Source organism: Acanthopagrus latus, chromosome 6, assembly GCF_904848185.1.
Source record: "Acanthopagrus latus isolate v.2019 chromosome 6, fAcaLat1.1, whole genome shotgun sequence".
In the NCBI taxonomy this organism is placed as follows: Eukaryota; Metazoa; Chordata; class Actinopteri; order Spariformes; family Sparidae; genus Acanthopagrus; species Acanthopagrus latus.
Window position 1 is genome coordinate 7,563,400 of NC_051044.1, and position 20,975 is coordinate 7,584,374.

Below are 20,975 nucleotides of genomic sequence, written 5' to 3' on the forward strand. Positions count from 1 at the left end.
TCGGATATTTAATAATTTACTGGATTATTTCACAGTATAGCGGTTCATTTATAGGGTAACTGTTCATACACATACACTTAGATTTTAGCAGTCATTCCCATAATGTAAACTCGCTGGGAATCCATCTTGGAAATCTGAATCCTAGCCCGAGGTGCAGCCGTTTCGTCGCGGCAACCCGTCTGACAGCTCACTCAGTTGTGTAATCTGTAATCAGGGGGTGAGATGGTGGTTTCCTCAGTCCCTGCACACCTGAGCAGAGAAATGTCTGCGATGCGCTGTGCTCCACCAGCTGTTGCCACAATGCGACGCTAAAAGCAGGCCTTCCTCCCACCGCTCTCCCCCTCTCCCACTCCCCGAAACCCCGCCAGCGCTGCGAGCCTGTCTGTTTTCCACCGTAATCTATTATACATCCATTGTAATGAAAACATGCTTAATTCATAATGTTTACTGCGGGCGGAAAAATGGCTTGTCAACCTAAAGAACAGAGCGTTACTGCAGCGCAGACAAAAAAACCCCTGTATTAAATGAGCGAACCGGTGGGGGGGGAGGCTCATTTGACAATCTATTATTGTTTGAGGCTACTTGAAGGTTGACACGTTCAGCTGACCTTGCATGAAAACGACGGCCGCTTTCTATTCCCAGAAAACATATTTATCACATCACGCCGGCTGAGGGGGGAAAAGGGTTGCCCTCTCCACAGAGCACCAGGCAAAGTAATTAAACCACAATTATATTTTAGACAATTAGCTGATGTTCACGTCCCAGGTGATTTACAGCGAGTGCGGAAATAGAACGGGGAAAATTCACACGACTCAAATAAAGCCCAAACTACTCCTGTTGATACTGAGCGTCATACATAATGGAAGTGCTTGGTTAATTAATAAGAGGACGCGGAAAAAGGAAGGCCGAGCGTTCAAAGAGATTCATCATGTTCGAGGACTTGAGCCTGACTGGAATTTCTTGTTTCTCGTTGTTTTTACCGCCATACACACACACACACAGACTGGAGGACAGAAGCTGGTGAAGGTAATTATAGATATTCATGTATTAGCATGTCTTATAAACCTGAGGGAGACTTCAGGAAACCCACAAGACAGCAAAGCAATATCTCATGACGTTTGTACTGGTCGCTGTCAGCAGTGGTGTGGCAGTCACAAGTGCCATGTGTGCAAAAAAAACACACCTCATTCCGTGTGTCCTTCACTCCACTCCTCTGTGGTTTGGACGTGCTCGAACAAAACCATTTTTCTCTCCTAACAGTCCAAACAGAGGACAGTGAAGATGGCTGTTGTTACCTTGGGGAGGAGCTGCGGCGGCCTGTTGGACGGCAGCCGTCTCCTGGCTCAGCTTCTTCTTTGCCTCCAGGACGGGGTTCTCAAACTGGGTTTTCTGGTTGATGTGGCTGCGGAAAAAAAAAGAGAGAGAGAAAAAGAAAAAAAAAGACACTTAGATTTTGAGAGGAGAGACTTGAAAAACACACACAATCACACAGAGTTATATATTTATACTATATACCATACTAGCAGCAGTTAATGGTGTTATTCTGGTGATATTCTGCCCCCTATTGCTTTGGAGAAGGAATTCAACAGGTGACCAATTCTTGCATATTGCATCTTTATTGATGTATTATTATGTTCACATCTAATTTTGAAGCTGTAAACGATGGTTTATGGTAACTAAGAGAGGAGAACTTACTAAGCAGCATGTACATTTCCAACTAGAGATCGCACAAGTTTCATCTTAAGCCATATTATTACATTTCAATGAAGGTTCTCAGTCATCCAGGTCATGGTACATCTAGCTGCTGCATCGGAGGCAACTGGACTCGTCTCATCCAAGAGGCTTCTTCAGTTCTAACTCACCTGGAGGAGAGTTTGGAGGCTTTTAAACCCTGTGCGGGTGTGTTCGCACTGAGTCGTTAAGGACGCGTGTGAGCTCTGAGTTTCAGAGTCGTTAGGGCCACTTGTGAGTTTCTGGGGCTAGGTGAGCCCAGGTGTGAATGGTTGTTCAGCTGTCTGGGGAGGAAACTCAGTACTGCACTGTAGGTGGGTGATATTACATTGCATGTGTTTCCTCATTATATTTTGTGTGAGTGAATTAAATCGGTAAATTTAGTGGCGTAAACGGCACAATATTTGTGGTGGAGTACAAGTATGAAATGGCATAAAATGGGAATACTCAAGAATCTCCTAGTTGTACTTAAAGGGGCACTACGTAGTTTCAGAGAAGAAATTCAAACTCGGAATTTTAATATTTACAATATTAATGAGGTACATTAATATTACAATCACTCTTTTCTTTTCTTTTCTTTTCCATTCCTTTCCAATTTTATTCAATAACTGAATAAACTGTTCTCAGAGGAAAATAATGTCCCCAAAACACTGTTTAAAGATAGAAATGTGGCAGGGTCCGCCACATATAAACAAAGTAAAACAGTATCAAATGTTGTCGTCCTCTAAGATCATTTTGTTTATTCAGTTTATTCAGACATGAAAACAAAGAGAGTTTGTTTATTGTGTTTGTTTATGCATACATTTCTCTTCTTATTACAATTTCTACCCCAAAACTACACAGTGCACCTTTAAGTACAGTACTTGAGGTAAATGTACATAGTTATATTCCACCGTTGTGCACACACACACACACACACAAACCACCAACATATTGAGCTTACTGCACCATTTTTCTGTGATTAATTATGTATTCACCTTCCCTATGGAGGAACCATGATTTTCTAATAGAGGGATGCTATAGTGGCACCATTATAAATGTATTCATAAACACAGTACATGTACAGTGAAGGCTGGCTCGCCTCCTCTTCATGTGTGGTGGTAGTGGTGGTGGGGGGGGAAGACTACGATGGCTTTTAGCAATTTAATATTGCAGGAAATGAACCTCCCGACTGCCAGCAACATCCTGTTCCTCTACAACAAGGTAAACAGCCTGTTGTCCCCCTGGCGTAGAACCCCAGCCATTGTTTCACAGTCATCATTTCAAGCTGGCAGCTACGAGTTCCATCTATACGCCGCTGACTCTCCTTGTCCGAACAGCGCAGGTTTCTCTCGCGTGTCACTTCTACCTAGGAGGGATCCTTCAGCGACCTGAGCAATAAAACAACGCGAGCGTTCACATTTTCTTTCCATCACCACAGACTGCCACCTCTCCCTCCCGCCCCCACTCCATCCTCACTCGATGCATCCCGAGTTGAAAATCTCCCCACTCGGCCCTGCTGCTGCTGCTGCTGCTGCTACAACGGCCGCGTGTTTGCTGATTTCCTGCCGGGCTCGTGCGCACAAAAGCACACTGTGCGGAAATATACAAACAATATGTAGAGACATACTGTGGATGAGAGCTCACATTCTATACACACACACGCTTGTTACACAAACCCTGGCAGGGCACTGCGAGAGCACAATCAGCGTTGTGTTCACATACAGGTCACTGCCATGTTACCCGCGGAGCTTCATTTTACCACACACTGATAAACAATGGGACAATCCTGATCAGAATCTTCAACTGTTCTCCTGAGCATCATGAGCCGTGTGCTACATCCATCTGTTTATTTTTAGACCGTATTGATTCATGCCGGTCCGCTGCTAATGTACACTAAGCAGTATAATATGCGCTCATGCTGCCCGATCCCTCCAGTGGAAGGCGTCTGTGTTGTACGTGCATCTGAGGGGTAAACAAGTGTGATAAAAAAAAATGTAAAAAAACTATTTGCACTGGCATCGGCAGCTGGAGTGCTTGGAAATTGCACATATCAATAAATCAATAAAAACTTACTCCACGTAGTATGTGCCGTACTGTGGGTCGTCAATTTCCTCCCAGCCGTAAGGTAACTCTGCGGAAAAGAAAAAAAAAAAAAAAACAGAGTGCCATTGTGTTGTGAGAGGATGCAAATAGGGGGAGCACACATTCAGATAACAGGATGGGAGACAGAAGCGGGAGAGCAGGCACAGTATTTAGTAGACAATCATGTGGGAGTTGTAACTCACTCAACGTGGCGCTGAGGTACAACAGAGGTTACCAGTGTATTTTTCCCGCTGACTGGGATGCTTAGCATAAGAAAGTAGCCATGAAAATAGGTTACAATAATTTTAGTGAGCATTTCTGTGGGTTTCCACGAGCAGGCCGGCCGGAATGGCTGATGCACGTCATGCCCTGATGAACATATCAGACAGAGGGAGAGAATAAAAGAGAGAGAGAGCGAGAGAGAGAGAGAGAAAAGGGCTCTTCACGCAAGAGAGAGCTTTGGAGTTGCTTTTCAGAAGCAACACACCGACTGGCTTTTCTGTCCGCCAGTAAAAAATCCATTAAAACCCGGCTCCAAGGGGCCCCACTCTTTCAGCCGTGGCCGCTCTCTTCGTCTTCGCTTGCACTTAAGCCTACATTAGCATCCTGGGGATACAAAGACAAGTCTGGAATTCCTCAAAGTATAACCTCAGCTCTGGAGATCTGAAAGATGAGGCACACGTGAGTGTGATGCCTCAGGTTACTCTTAGGTGACGTGTCATTTCAGAGAGAAAGTCACACGCCTGTATTCCATCACCGGCTGGTTATTTTTAATTAAACGTGTGGAAGCTAGCGAAGAGACGGATCATGTAATGTGGAGCATATAGAGCAGAGGTGCCGCCTTATGTAAATGGAATTGGCTGTATGCTTGAGCAGAGCCGCTGAGTGGCGAGGTCCACGCACATACCTCCGTCCTCACACTTCTCGGGCGGCTTCGCCTTCTTTGCCAAGCGGGGGTCCAACCACGTGGTCGTCTTGGTATTGTGGCTGTGGAGCACAAAGGGGGAGCCAGTAAATATCAACAACAAAGACCAGTGCCAGCAAGAAAAAAAATAAAAATAATAATAACCGCTGCTGAGGCACAAGTGGCCGTCAAAAAAAAAAAGGATGGGCCACGGCCATATTCTTCCTGTGCTGTGCGCCCTCGTGCACAGGAGGTTACCGGAGTCATCAACAAACATCTCATCCGCTGGGCTTCATTCAGCTGTCACTTTTACCGTGTTCATGGTTACGTGGCCTTTTCAGAGAGAGGGGGGTGCGGGGGGGAGAAAAAAAACCCTCTGAATGTGAAACACGACAAACTCGTTTATCCTCAAATGTGTTTCACAACTGGGGTGTGTAATCAGGAGGAAAATCACAATGGTCTTCTGATATCTTCAGAGACAAGTGGCTTAGAGTCAAGTATGAATACACAGTACACAGGCTTCCACACACACACACACACACACATACAGGCCTACCCAGAGAGGTTTGTTAACTCAGCTGCTTTAAAATCAAAGTATCGATTGGCTTAGATAGAGAGCCTGACATGTCCTTATGTTAGGTAAAGAAACAACAGTGGGAGGAATACATCAGTGTATTTAAACCTTCCTGAAGCTCTTGGCTTTATTTGGTGAAGGGCCTCCGATCATTCAAACACCCATCAGTCAGGTTTGAAGGCTCAGTATGTGTATAACTTATCCGATCCACTCTTTCCTTCCCTTTTCTGCGTGAGTGTGTTTTTGTTGTCGAGTCCCCATTTTTTTTCTTTTTTTTCTTTTTTTCTGAATCATTTAGTGACGAGAGATGATGTGACTTGAAGATCACAAACCCATCATTACACACTCTGGATCAAACCTGGCCCCACTGTCGGCATGATTAGATACTGGCAGAAACACTTATCCGTGCTGAATTATGTATTAAAAGAAGACGGCGGTAAATACAACGCTGCGTGACATCAGATATACAAACAACACTTTCATTTTTAACGCCGCATCTCGCAACATACCTCGCTGCACTTGTAAGACGACGTGTTTAACAACGAGAACAACTCTCAAGTCGTCAGTTGCCCTAAATTTCCGCTGTCATCACCCAGCACACAGCCTGCACTGCACCTGATCAGACTAATATCACATTTGCCTCTTGCTGCATTTCACCGCACAGCTTCTCTTATTTTATATACTTTAACCAACTAGTTTCTCTCAAACAGGAGTAATTTACATTTATCGGGGGGGGGTTCGTTCACGGCAGCGATGTAATTTTTCACCCAAGTGTTTCGGCTCGTTGATTCTTTTATTAGATTTTGGCAACAGGCTAACAAGCTTTGGCCACACAAATGCACTCCAATATATCAAACTGCAAAATATACCCTAGCCTTCCTGAAGGTTAAAACGTTCAGCCTTGGAGGTTTTAAGGGAGGCGTTTATTCAGCTCTGTGGTAGCTGCAGTTTGTGTTGTTCTTATTTAAACAATATGACCTGAGAGGGGTGGGGAGCTTTACGTCATTTGTGCGCACAACAAATGTAGTTCCTCCCCAAGCATCAGTCAGACTGCTCGGTCGAAAACGACTTGATATACATGTATATATAGTTGTTTATATTATTTTGTCCACCCCATTTATATCAATAGGGTTAGGCTACATGACAGAAACAAACTTTCTGTTTAACAGTCAAATCATCTAAATGTGTTGCAGGGCTGTCACTAGCTGTGCTTAATAAGCTGGCAGCTGTCAATGTCCCAGAATGCAATTTTTCTATCAGGCTTGCTACACTTGAAACAGCACAGATGTACGGTAGTAAACAGCACATGACTGTCTGACATTTTGGCAGTGATAGCATATGTTTGACAAATTCTGATTTAAATGTCTGCATTAAACTCACAAAGACATTGATGTTTATTTTCATCATCAATTAAGCTACAGATTTTTTTTTTTAAAATTAAATGCTTAAGTCTATAAAATGATGACAACTTAGATGCTTCTGCTTCGCTCATTCCAACACATGCATCCGCTCTCATTCCTACCGGAGAGCTTGCAGAACATCTATTATCAACATCATCCTCTTTCTCACGGCTGAGTCATTTTACCTCACCAGTGTAATTAAGGTGTGGTAAAGGCATAGATAACGTTGTGTACAAAACATAAGCTGTTACGTAGTTTTTTGAAAGCCAAACCACAGTGTTTTTCTCGCCTAAACCTTAAGTGCGACAGCGTGACGCCTGTCGACAGCGGTGCTGTTTTGCGGAATGTGATATCTGTTGTTTTTGGGAGTCGCAGGCTGTTGACCCGCTCTGTTGTTTAGGATATGAGGACGTGTTGTAATGTTACCCTCCGGGGCCCGACGTTGTTCTCTGGGTCTAAAAACCATTGCAGGCTTTCTCTTTTTATTCTGCTTTTCTTTTCTGGCATCACAAATTATGTGCAGATTTTTTGGCAGAGCAATGAAATTCACTACAACAGCTAATGGTCAGTGCAGTTTTACAGGCCATGCGGCGCCCGTAGTGTTCCTGTCATGTTTTGATTTTATTGAATATAAAAAAAAAATGTTTTTGCTATGTTGGTGAGCATTTGTTCATTATCATTGCTTAAATAAAGGCTGGACATGAGATTTGCTGGGCCTCAGAGGGCTTTTTCTCTTTTACCTCCCTCACAGGCAGTTAAAGACCCCAAAGTTAATAATAATAATAATAATTATAATAACATAAGACAGGAATAAGCTGCAAATCCTCAGATGCAAACGTTTGCAATTCTATTCTGATAAATCACATAAAATGAGTTGATTGCTCAGAAAAAAATTAATCAGCTGTCTGACTCATTGTTTCCACGCTCAACGGTCACACGACTCGTAGGGTTCGTGTCCAATACTTACTCTATGAAGTAGACCATGCCGGTCTCAGTGTAAGCCATCTCCCAGTTGAGGGGCAGGGGCTCCAGGCTGTCATCGCGAGGGAGGGAGCTCCATGTGCGGAAGTCCATGGTGCTGCTGGACTGGGTGTAGCTGGGCACCGCTTTCCTCCAGTCTGCCCCCTCTTTGTGCTCTGCGAAGAGAGGGATGGAGATGGAAAGACGAAAGAGGGATGAGCGGTCAAAGGGGGAGAAAAAAACCAAACAAACAAGGGAGTAAACAGAGCGGACAAAGTGGAAGGTTGGGCTGCAGGATCACCTCTGCCTTCCTGATTCTCGCCCGCTGCAGGGAGAGCTGACGTCACTCACAGGATTTGCATGCGAGCGACACGTGTGCGTGTGTTCGCCAAACGGCTGTTTTTCATTTGCATGTGCACACAGTGACTACGCGTATGCCAATGTGTATGTGTACATTCCCTGTGTGTGTGTGTGTGTGAGGGGGGGGGTGATGATGGAGGCAGGGATTCACTTTAGAAAGGGCCATTTGAGCCCCAGGGCGGCTCCTGAATGATAATACTTTAGCACATGTATTGTGTTGCGTTTTTGCAGACACTCCCCCTTTAATGAGAAACTGCTCCTACAATGAACATGAAACGTACAACAAAGACACCCTCCTAATTCACTTAGCACTTCATGCCTTCCCCTCAGAAGATGGTTATAAAGGGATGAAACACGAGTGCTATTCATCCCATTCTTTTCATACGGAAGCTAACCGCCTCACAACAGAGGATGATGCGAGACGATGTTAGACACACTACAAAGAAGCATTTCTGGGGGCTGCATCACCTAAATATCATGCAATCTGAATTTCAGATTGAAGCCGCAACAACACAGCCCCTCAGCGGCGTCAACACGTTAGTTATTTGCATCATCTTGGAGCGCACTTTCGTCTTTTCGTCTCGATGATCAAAAAACACACGCTCGCGCTTCACATTTAAGAAGGCAAACACACGGGGAGGAGGCGCATGTGTTTGAAGGTGCTGAAGCAGCCTGAGGGCAGAGCCTGGAGGGAGAGCCGGGGTCTTCGGGTTAACAGACGGGTGAAGGCCCACTTGACGATGTGAGTCAGATGGGTTACGGACGGACTGCGAAAGGAGCAGGAAGGGAAGGGTGGCGTGTGATTAGACGGCCCGAGCAAAGAGTGAAGGAAAGCTGCAGTCAAGAGTTCAGAGACTTAGAGCTCACATTTTCCATTAACCTCCTTTTTGTAAAAACATTTTTTCGCTCGACCATAACTCTGCCCATCTATGGCCGGACTGAGACTTTCCCCTGCCACAGCTGTGGGCTATGAGCAGGGGCAGTCATTTGTGACTGGTTCCTCTCTCCATAAAAAGAGCTCCTGGATGTCTGGGCATCATTGTGTGTTTGATTTTCAATATGACAGAGCGGTTGGGTAAACAGACTTTGGATTTCTGTGAATCCTTTGTACAGCTGAGCAAGCAGTGTTTGAGCCGTGACTGTCAAAACAATGTTTCATTCTGTAAAAAAAAAAAAAAAAATTACCATTTTCAGCCCGGACTTGCCTCAGTGTGTTAACCCCGATTCTCCTGCTATAAAAACCCAGGTATGGTGCTCAGGATGTGACCTATTTCTGTTGCGGGGCTGCTCTTCTTGTGAGCATTAAAGGACAGACTTTCTCCTCAGAGAGCCGAGGAGCTGTCCTGATTGATCACGTACACAGCTTCCTGCTCTCTGGATGAGACTTCCTCAAGGTGACCCGTGGCACAGTTTATTATCAGGTAACAGTATTTTGCTAGTGGGACAATTTGTCAGCCGGTGCAGCCGGCTCATTTGAATATTTGTGCGAAAACTGTCACTTTGGAGACGGCGCGTCAAGCCGTGTTAGGCAGTGAATGCGGCAGAGCAGCGGGCGGTATTAAACGGTTTGTTCACACACTTTTGCGGTATCGAGGCGCGCAGATACGTTTAGTCTTGAGATATAGCTGCTGACAGCGAGGTCAATCGGTTATCCTCAGAAGAGATACGGCTAATGAGTACATTCATTACAATTATGTCTGATGACGATTAAGCCTCTGGGGGCAACTGCAAATGTTCCGGGGCTTCTGGTAGCCGGCTGATTTTAGATAACCATTAATGGATATCCAGGCCAGGAGTTTCCTTCGTCTGTATGCTGGTCGATGAACATAGTCCAATTAGCAACTTTGATAACAGCGTTAATACGGTGGTTTTTGGGTGCTTTGCCAGCATTTCGGCTAATCTTTATTAACAGGTATCTGCACAGTAAAGTGCCTCTGTGTCCTTCACGAAGAAATCCAGAGTCCACCAGCATTAAATAACTCCAACAAATCATCCACAGGCTCGTATAGGCAACTGAGAGAGAGACGGGGGAGGTCTAATTTTTCAAGTCTCGTCACAATCGGCCAATGAAAACGTGATTAATACAAGTATATTTCAACAAATTGTTACACAGAGCCCCTTTAATGCACATACACTTTTAAAAAAGCAAATTAGATGCTAAAACATTGTGAGTTTTGAGATGTTTCGCACCTCCTTCGCTCTCAACGAGGGCTGTTCTCCTGTCCATAGAGATTACTTTCATTATTGTCTCATCTGCTAATTATTTTTTTCACCATTTAATGCAAGAAAAAGCATCAAATCCTTGCAGTTAAGAGGCTGGAACCAACAAATGGCTGCTGCTTTTTGCTTGGAAATGAAAAGCGTTTGAAAATTTTCTGCCCATCGATTTACCCCTATAACCCAGAATCACTGTATCTGTAGATGCTGCTGATGACTTTTCGATGCTGTGGCCTGCAGGTTACTGAGACCTGATCTATCACATGCTGCCACTCCACTGCCACATTTACCTATGTCAACTTATCTAAAATGTGAGGTTTTTTGGGCCAACGGCTGCTGGATCAGATCTAAATTGCCAGGCATTTAAACTGGTTGGTTTCTTTGTTGAGAAATGAATTCATGCAGTTTCAGGTGTGGTTTTCTTTGAGATCAGGTCCAATATTTTGGATCTCCTTCAATTGATGGCACTACAAATGAAAACTCCCTTGGACTGAGGTTGTGGCATAAATCTCACAGACACAGACAGATATTCAAAAACATGGAGGAATAAAACCCAAAACTTTTTGCACTCCTTGATACCAGTGGCACATGAAGTTTCAGTAATAATATAAAACTATTTTGCAGGTCACATCTTTTCAGTCTTACTTAAAATAGGGTTTCAAAGAGATTGCACCACTGGTTAAATTTCTCGTGGAACAAATCTCCTTCACCGTTTGATCTGGTTGCGTAAGATACAACAATCTTGACTGGCGAATGAATGAGGAGCAGATGGGATGAGAGCAGCTCAGGAGGATGTAGTCAAGCGATCTCTTAATGCCGTTTTATGCGGCAGATCGACGTGTTCGCGCTTCTGTATCGTCACCCACAAACGCCCACTGGGCTCATGAAACTGTTCCCCATCTGCAACGAGCCAGAGTCTTTATGTCTTAAAAGAGAAACCCGACGGTAACGTCAGAATCTCTGTTATTTAACGTGACATACTGTGTGTGTGTGTGTGTGTGTGTGTGTGACATTTACTGACCGGGCAATCCATTGACCAGCGGTGGCCTCTCGTCATCGTCTTCCTCCTCGGGGACGGCGCTATCCTTCCTGTCCATCTTACTGACTGAGGTGGTGCGTTTCCTGGGAACCTCGCCGCCGTAGTCTTCATCAAACAGCACCTGATCCACCAGATCAGGCTGCACGAGGTTGGGCTCTGCTGGAGGCTTCGGGGTCCCATAGTAGTTACCTCGAAGAGTAAAAGGAGCAGAGAAGAATAAGACTAATACAACCCAGAGGTAGTAAAAAGTACAGTGGTATGATTTGAACACTATGTCGAGTGAGAGGAAGGAGACACACTCAGAGATCATCCACCATGTCGAACATCACTCACCGGATTTGAATCAAAAATGAAGCCCTCTAAATGTCACACGCCAGCGCTCAAGGTTGAGTATTTACAAGTTTCAGAGGTTCTGCTCCCTCTGCATGATCTCCATGTCTCTTAGCCCCCCGCGCTGTTTCCCCTCGGTAACTGCACCGCAGGGCTGTCATGACTCATGTAACATTAAAATCACTTCACTTGGAATTTGCCAGCAACTAATTACACTGATCATTGAATACAGCAATTATCTATCTCTCAGCTTGCCTTTCTTCCTAATGAAGAAAAACCTTGTGTTACGGATTATAAATATTCAGTAGGATAACAGCCCCTCTGTAAAGAGAGAGGGGGGGATAGAGTGCAAAACTTTGTTAAATTATATGCTCATTTAGCTCGTGGGGCGATCCGTCTACGTATGGCTGCTGAGCAGTGTGTGGAACTCAGTTCGGGTGGAATAATTATTCAACCTCTTTTAGGATTATAAATAATGTGTATACTAATTTCTACCCGGACCATTTGTTATGATTATTTGTTTGTTAAACGCTGCTCAGTCGGATGTGTTTACGCAACAATATCAAATCAATTTTTCGGCAATCCATTTGTCAGGTCAAATATTTACCCGGCTCTTACGATAAAGCGATCGTCAGATGGCGCCCACTCGGCTAAATCGCGATTCATAATTAGATTAATTAAAGAGAAAAAGGGGAGAGTCACCGCTGGGAAACGGGGATTTTCAGCAAATTAATTAGCCTCCACAAACTTGATCTTACTTTCATTTGGACCCAGCTGCATATGGGACCGTGGTATTATGAACCTTTGATGTACTTAAGCGTGAACATGCAGACATCACAAATGCAGCGCTGTAAGAGCAGCGTTTATCAGCTCCAGATCTTTTTATAGCTTGGTACAAAGAGGGGGGGAGCTGATGACGGCATGTCATGCCAGGAAAGGAACAGAGGCCTCTGAGGAACACACAACAGTCATTCCAGCAGCTTTACAGTAACACCACCACACACCCCCCCCCAACATTTACGACGTCCCTGCTACGATACACAGCAAACTAGGTTAATGCGGCTACGCTCGTCATCCTCAAAGCCGCGGAGGACGCCGAGGAGGAGAAGGGGGCTGGATGAAAGCGAGGCCCTCCCCACCCTCCACCTTGTCGCTCCGCTCCGTGTTTACTAAGCGACACTCATCCGCATTTGTCAGCGATGGCTTCATTAACAGGGGCGGCGCAACGATAGCAAGGAGAGATTGGGTCTGTTGGCTAATCCCCGCCTGTCTCCTGCCACACGCTGACATTCATCAGCCAGACGCTACCCCTGTGATTAATTACTTACAAACATGTCTCCTGGCCCCTGATAAATGTGCGTCGCGGATAGGGAGGTGTGTGAAAGCGGCGTGTCAGTGAAGATTTGTGGCACCATTTGCCATTATAAATAGAGGGAAGCCTCATAAGCTGATGAGCAGGGGAGCCTGTCCGACGTTACTTGTGATCCTCGTGTCACAGGGTTGATGAGCCGGGAAGAGCGAGCCGCCTTCTTTCAAAGTGCGTGCAGGCAATTTCATGGCGGGCGGAATCAGCCACCGGTAATGAAAAGACTCCTGTTGTCAAGGGCGATACGCGCAAGCCGCACAAGGTCACAAGTGTACTTTCATCTACCCGAGATCATGAAGAGAAAGGCCCCACGCAGCCGTCCTCCCACCACAACACACACTGCTACTAATTTGCGAATCCTGCTCTCATATCCGTTTTAATCTGTTGTCCCTCCTCGTTTGGATCTGACTCATTATCACAATGGGGATCCCAAAACAACAGATTTTAAAGTGGATGACAGATTTTTTTTTTCCCTATCCCTGGTAGCAGATTAGAGATGTCATTTTGTCAAAAAGTAAAACTCTCTTTGCGCAGAATTAAATTTTTCCTGGCAGCTGTCCCTCCAGTCGTGCACTTCGCTGCACCGGACTGTTCGGTTCTCGACCTGCAGCTCTTTCTCTGCTCTCAGAGAGAAGCGACCCAACCTGAACCTCGGAGGCGCCGAGACTGAGGAGGGACCGAAAAAAAAAGCCCAGAAAGGCTCGCTCTCGGCGTTTGGCGCAGATGGCTGATGTGTCTGCTTGGCAGGCGACCTGGGACCCTGCGGACCTACACGGAGCAGCCAGAATGCACTGTACCAATCGCAGAAAGCCCTCAGAAACAATCTTGCCCCTTCCAGCGTGCATGTGTGTTGTGTCCTGACCTCCGATTGAGAGGAGGTCAGGGATTCATGTGGTCCAGGTCGGCATGACGATCGTCAAAGAGTCGAGGAGAGGTTGTTTAAGATGGTATTGTAAGTACAATACATTAAATTACTCCCACTGCATATTTTCTAGGTAGAGAAAAACCCGTTATACATGAACCATTACCGTAATGAGCATTCAGGCAAGTCATTTGGGACTATTAGTAAGACCATTATGATTAGGTAAGAATCCCATTAGCTCAGTACCTTGAGCACAACTCACTTACTGTGCACTTATAAACTGAAGGCAATTCATGAGCGCCTCACTGAAGGAATTCGACCCATGTGACCCACGCGAGAGGATGCCTGACCTTGTTTATTTTCCTCTTTTCAAAGACATAAAGAAAAGAAAAAGGAAAAAAAAAAAGGAAAGGCTGCACTTCAAGCACAACCGAATGGAGTAAATCCCACTCCTCAATCCAATTACTTCCAGCTCCTCTTTGACGTGACGGTGCTGCTGAGAGATCAGCAACCCTCTGCCACAGTCGCCATGCAGCGTTTGTGCTGACTGGGTTTTAGAGGAAGAGAAGAAGAAGAGGGTGGGGTGGAGGGTGTGGGGGGTCTCTCGCTGTCTCTCTCTCCCTCTCTCTCTCCAGGCATATAGCATACTGAAACTTTTGAGAGGCTAATCCACACATCTGTGCACAGCCAAGGCAGCCCTGCTCTGCTTCCGCTGCAAAGGGGGTTTCCGTCGGGAGCTGAAGAACTCAGCACGCCACTGTATCTCTTCTCTCTCTCTCTCTCTCTCTCTCTCTCTCTCTGTTAAATGCTCTTCCTGAGCTTGCTCTCCATTTCTTCCCTTTCTACCCATGGTCAACCTCTCTATGAAAGGTGTAAATCCCGCTTGGCTGCGGCTCAGAGATGAAGGACAGCTCGTGGGCGACTTGGCAGCTCCTGAAACCCGATCCTCGAGCTCTTAGATGATCTATCCCGTCGCAAGGATGGACGGGGATTTGTTCCGTGCGCAAGTTTGTGCTCATGCAAGTACTGCGTGAATGTCTCTGCTGCGAACGCGCAACAATAAAATGAAAGGGCGGAGACGAGGACTGACACCGTATCGCAGGGATCAGAGACTGTTGGAAGAACCTGCCCCAGCAGACCAATCACAGGTTAAAATCTCCACTTTGCCAACACAAACAAACACAAACAAACACACAGACGCAGATGCACCCAGACAAAAAAAAAAAGCTGCTCTCCCAGCCATAAGGCACCTCCTCTCTGGATGAGCACTCGACTTTTATCTTTTAATTCTCCATCTTGAAGGGAAGCGCGCGACACAGCTGAATGCGACTGAGAGAATGGTGCAGCAGAGGTCCATTCACGCTACCAGAGGTCGCCCCTAAAGCATTTAGAAAAAAAAAAATCCTCTCCCATTTCACAGCAGCCTGGATTTGCAGTAAGAAAGAATGAGCTTAAAGAGAGCGGGCAGATTATCATGTTATTGCCATAATCATTGCGCAATGTGAGAGAAATCCTCCCGTTCCAATCCTCTCATGACACAAATACAGTGCGACCGTCTGACTTTCCAAGACCCTCTCAATGCAGGGCGAGGGCTTATGCGCCATTGTAGCACAAGGTGTTAGAAATGGTAAATACTTCGGCTGTTCGCCGAGATTCGCTGAAATTTCCCCCTCGTTGCGTAAACTCCTCGGTAGAAAGAACACGACCGCGCTTGTCTACTCGTAAAATATCAGTCGCCACTGGCATGTTTACGGAAGCCAGGTGCCGTCAAGTGAGCGTTTAAAAAAAAAGCAGTTATGAGTCAACAGGGATGAAAGGAGGTTATGTACTTTGAGTTCAAGTTCTGGATGCTTGTGATGAGCAGAGGCTTACCGGCTGTATCTGAGAGAGGGAGGTGGGGGGGGGAGCAGGAGGCTGGTTTATCCTATGAATAAAGCATGACTTGAGAGTAAGAACACAAGTGGGACCTCCTGATGTGTGACTGTGCAGCCAGCCGGCGGGATCAGCAGGTTGACTGGTTTACATAAGGTCACCATCAGGTGCTACAGCTGCTCGCATGCTCGCGCTCTAATGTGCGAATGTGTGTCGTATTGGGGAGGAGGACGGGAACAGACGCGGCGGGCGAATTTAGGAGGGCAGAGCCAGAGACGTCCGTGTGTAAGTGGACTGTCGCTGATGACGCAGCAAAAATAAAAGATTTGAGATGAAGCATTTGCTCATTCTATAATCTAATGGATTGATATTCATTTTAAGAGACTTAATATAAAGGCAACAAGTAGAAATCATTCCATTTTATACTTTTGCTTGTTTCAAGACATAGTTGGTCGCACTTTTACACTCATGATATCACCCATATGACAGCCGTGGTCTTGTAATTCACGGTTTAGCCTCTCACATGCAGTGAAACAAGAAATATGCATAGATCTTGTTTCTTATCATCTGCTGGTTATGTCTGGTTCTAAAAAGTGGGCTGGTAAAACATTTACTCTTTGATAAATGTGAGATGTTATCCTGCTGATTACAGAGGTTAGACCCTCAGTCTCTACTGGCTAATGTCTGATGAAGATTGAGCCTCGGGGGGTACCGGCCAATGTTTCCGGTGTAGCCGGCGGACATCCAGATGACGTATATCCAGACAAGACGCCCCCGTCCGTGCACAAGTCATTGTTCATTGTCATTAGCAACTTGAGACAAGATGATGAAGTTCGAGACAATGTTCTGGCTAATGAAAACTAATAAATTAAAAGGTACAATGTGTAACTATCGGCCACCTGTTGAATTCATACTTTAAACCAAAAATGCTCCCTGTGCAATCAGTTCAGACTGCTAGCTGCATCGCTGACTGAGCTAACTAGCTAACAGCAGCTACAGTTAACAGCATTTCGCAGTTACTCCGGTGATACACTATTTGTTTTGAGTTTGAATACACTGGGGTGGCCAATCGTGACACACTGAACCTTTAATTTATCTGTTTATAGTAGCCGAATCTCGACAAATGGAAACCGGACCACTTAGTGTCAAAACCTTGTCCCTTGACTACAGATTCTGAGAATATATGCAGATACTGTATCTGTTCTACATTAGTACACCCACGCCTCGGTCTACAGAATTTACATTTCTATTTAAATATAAAGCCTGCACACTTCTACACACAGTGTGGAGAAAGTGAACAGTTCATCTGGAGGGCTGCGAGTATCGCCGCTAATCTGACTGTCACATCCAACAACGTCCTTAATCATGTTTCACTGATCAATACATTTCGTCCCGCTTGTCACATTTCACTATGGCGGGCTGTAAGTCATAATGAGTGTGGATATCGAGCTCATACTCTCTCCATTATACGGAGCTGTCAGTGTGAACCGTGGACGTAAAGGAATGCAGACACACACTCACACACAGGGATTTGTCATATTTCTAACACTGTGGTGATAGCTACCATCATAAGTCCCGCTCTCCAGTAGAAGTCCACTTTCCTCCAGGATCCTGAAGTCTCCGACACTGATGAAATTGTAGTCCACTCCTGGCACCTCCCCGTCCCGAGGAAGCCGTGTGGTGCCTGAGAGGGGGGGAAAAAAAGACAGAGAGAGAAGAGAAAATGCATAAGCAAAACATGTAAGATAAGAGAGAGAAGTGTAGATGAGTGTAGATGTAACAAGAGTGTAGAAAATGTCAAAGTTGGACAGAGATAACAAGGTTTTGGAATCTGAGAAACAAGCTGTTTGTCAGTTAATGACACTGTATGATGCAATGCTTTCGAATGGACTTTGAGAGTTTTCTAAGCTTGCAGGTTTCTGAATGTGGAATTCAAACACTTTCAAGGTTTTCACACGTTAAAAGTGAAATACCACTCAGCTCTAGTTCTTCTTCTTTTTATCAAACACATTCTTTCTCTCTTCCAGCGTAGCGACAGGATGTGTGTACATAATGAGTATGGCTGATGAGCTCATGAATAAAAAGATGTACTTCACTCTACACTTACATTTTTGAGAACAACCTGTAACTGACTTTCCTCATTCGCGATTCACAAGATACAGAAGATCTGGTTCGCAACAGAGTTTTTTTTTAGTTTTTTTTTTAATGTGAGCCAACTCTGTGCAAGACTGCAGCACATTTTTTTTTTTCCGAAAGGGTCGAGATCTCATTTTGGAAACGAAAAACCCAAAAAGACCTTGGTGCCATCCAGGGAGAGATTGATAATTGATGAAGGGCTGCGGAGCACTGAGGGGCGTAATTCATTTAATCCTCCGTGAGTAACTGCAGCGTCTGCTAACAAGTTATTATTGGGAGGTTCTTGACGTATGTAGCCTACTGGCTACAGCCGAAATGAAGAAACAGCTGAGTAAATCACGGTTATGAAATACGATGGAAGCGATGTGTTGTGTAACCTCCCGGTGTGGCTCAGGCTCGCTCGGTCCCACAGAGGGCAGCGTCAGTGGAAATGACAGGAGGCCAATCTGAGTGCAGATTTCACTCCTGCGGTGAGGCCACAGTCTATTTCAATACTGACGGCAGCTTTCGTTTCTTTCCGAAGATGAATTTCCACAAGACACAAGTGGACACCAAATGATTACATTACCATCAGGATTATGTAGACCACATTCATGAATAAATAAACAGGACTGTGCCACTGTTGCACTGGAGGCTAATTAGGTGGCATGTCACCAAACGTGTAAGCTCCGTAGAAGTAACCTCAGCTGAACGGGAGGCAGGACAGTTATTTATTGCATGGGAGGCTGAACAAAGCGCACGGCACGAGCCAATCATCAGCGCTACATTCCACTGCAATCTCTGTCACCTAAATTTACCGTCGCCCGTGCTTATGGAGCAGATTCATTCTTCAGATGAGAGTCCTTTTCAGGGTCGTGTGGAGAGGAGGGAGGACAGCAGGGTGAGGGTAGGCGGGAGGTTGATAAACACCCGGGCAGGCCACCAGTCAATTGCAGGGGGGCCAAAATAAATAGTCATTTACATTCATGGAAACAGGCAATTTAAAATTTCAATTCAACCTGACTTCAATGTCGGAGGATATGAGAGCACACGGAGGAGCCCTGCAGCAGCAGGGAGAGGAGATACAAACGCCACGCTGAAAAGATTATCAGCCGAAGCCAGGAATGTCTCGCTGTGAGATGAGTCAGAAGCAGAATGTGTATCAGGATCAGAGTTTAATGACTGAACAGTCTTTCCTACATTAAAGCAATATGACCCTCGATTTAACTGCAGACAACAAACAGCAGCAGTGTTTGGCATTAATTATCCGATAAGCCACAACACTGAGAGGACCGACAGATGAAGGGAAGTACGCTGATCTTCTCGTTACATGTTCTGCCGGGAAAAACCTTGGGTCATCATGTGGACTGACATGGGCCAACCACCCAAACACAGCTGCAGACCAAGGACACCCCCTCAGTGCAACCGCACTCCCTGATGGCGGCGCCCGCCCGCCCCAGCAGGACAATGCATCCTGCCACACTGCAAAAACTGCTCAGTACTAACCAAAGAAACATGACAAAGAGCTCAAAGCATCAACTTGGCTTCGAAATTCCCCAAACTCCCAATCTGACAGAGCATCTAAGGGACATCCTGGAACGAGTCAAATTCAAGAATGCCCAATTGTGAGTCGGACATGGCTCTGACCCAACAAGACCTGGAAACATTGTCTTATAGCAAAATGATCAATGTTAATCAATGTTACAGTGTTTATATTCAAAACCTGTATATTTGGTTAATTTCTGGTCAGTGCTCTGGACCAAGGCACTGGATTAGATGTGGAGTCGGTCTCCGTGTGCCTCACGTAGGCTGTCTGCTGCCTTCTTGTGATGAATCAGATGTAGGGAACCAGAGATTAGAGGTGAATGTGCAAAAACGACCACGTCTGACTTGAATCTCTCATTCCTGGTTCAGATTTCTGCTGAAAGTGGTTAAAACTGGTCCCGAGAAGAAAAAACATGCTCACAAATTTCACTCTTGTCGGCGCGAGACCTTTCCCTTCGTTGACATTTGCATCCTGTTTCACTAGCTTGTCCTCTTCCCTGCACTGTGATGTTAGCAGGTTGGCTTAACCTCCCTTACATGGCCACTAAAAATAGAAGAAACATCAAAGATTATTTCCAGAGCGAGTGTTTGGTTTGTCTGTTCTGGGCTTTTGTGTAGAAACCTAAAGGTGCAACACAGCGGAAGAGGACTCTTGTAGATACAAAAGGCTCATTCTAAGATAATTAAAACAAAACACTTCTTGTCTTTTTTGTTGATACACTCATTAAACCTTACCTATGCATATTATAATCCATTTCTGCCAATAGATCCACCTAAACCCCATAAACTAGACTTTAAATTATACACGGAGGACATTTACTGATCTGCAACAGTATACATGTGTATGTATGTTGCACTGAAACAGCCCCAATTACTGGATTCTACTACGACTATTATAGGATCTCAATGACATACGTTCTCGCGCCTTCTCGATAGTTTTCTTTGACACTTGTAGAAGCTGCACTAATTAGCAGTGAAGCCGCTGTGCAGATTGCGGCGGCCCAGTGACCTTTTAAGTAGCTTTATGTTGCCGTTCCCTTTTGTTTTCCCACTCTTATATTTTCTCCCTTAATTGGACTGTGACGGTTTCTCGGCAGCCGGGCAGAGGAGTAAAAGCACAGTTTGAGAAGGGGAAAAAAAAAAACAATCAGAAAGGCTTCCTCCCACAGCGTGCCTTGATATCACAGTTTATGTTACCAAAAGCGGCTGACACTGCATCGTGTGTGAGAAATGGAGACTCTGCTGCTTCTCATTACCAACATGTCTTGCCCGCCGCCGCCAGCTTTGGTCACTCAGAAATGTCCCCTGTAGCCCAATTACTTGAGCCACAGTCATGTACCTGCCAAGTATCTCCCCAAGCCACCATCCTGGATGTCACACTGATATATACCATAAGCCCCCCCTATTGTGGATCAGACCCTGACGATATAATGAGGGCTCGCTGAGCTTTTGAGGGTACATCTGAATGGAAGCAGCAAATCTTTTTTGAACAGAACTTTGTAACATCGTGTTGTACTTTTCCTTTCTTCGATAAAGGCGCTGACACTTCAAATACGCTGTCGGAGGCTGGTCTCTCAAACAAGACACTCCAAAAAAAAAAAAAAAGGTGCAGTCGACACTGCGTTAATTGAACCAG

At 45.3% G+C, this 20,975-nt stretch overlaps 1 protein-coding gene across 4 annotated transcripts in view; it reads right to left on the bottom strand.

The window, feature by feature from the left end:
* Window positions 1–20,975, bottom strand: part of LOC119021544 (membrane-associated guanylate kinase, WW and PDZ domain-containing protein 3-like) — a 145,443-nt gene that overhangs the window by 19,125 nt on the left and 105,343 nt on the right. For all 4 annotated transcript variants that reach the window (XM_037101901.1, XM_037101900.1, XM_037101899.1 and 1 more), the window contains exons 4-9: window positions 17,244–17,363; window positions 11,232–11,438; window positions 7,641–7,809; window positions 4,703–4,782; window positions 3,787–3,844; window positions 1,296–1,402 (exon numbers count right to left, since the gene is read on the bottom strand). In XM_037101901.1, the coding sequence (XP_036957796.1) occupies window positions 1,296–1,402; window positions 3,787–3,844; window positions 4,703–4,782; window positions 7,641–7,809; window positions 11,232–11,438; window positions 17,244–17,363 (741 nt within the window). The remainder of the gene's footprint in view (window positions 1–1,295; window positions 1,403–3,786; window positions 3,845–4,702; window positions 4,783–7,640; window positions 7,810–11,231; window positions 11,439–17,243; window positions 17,364–20,975) is intronic.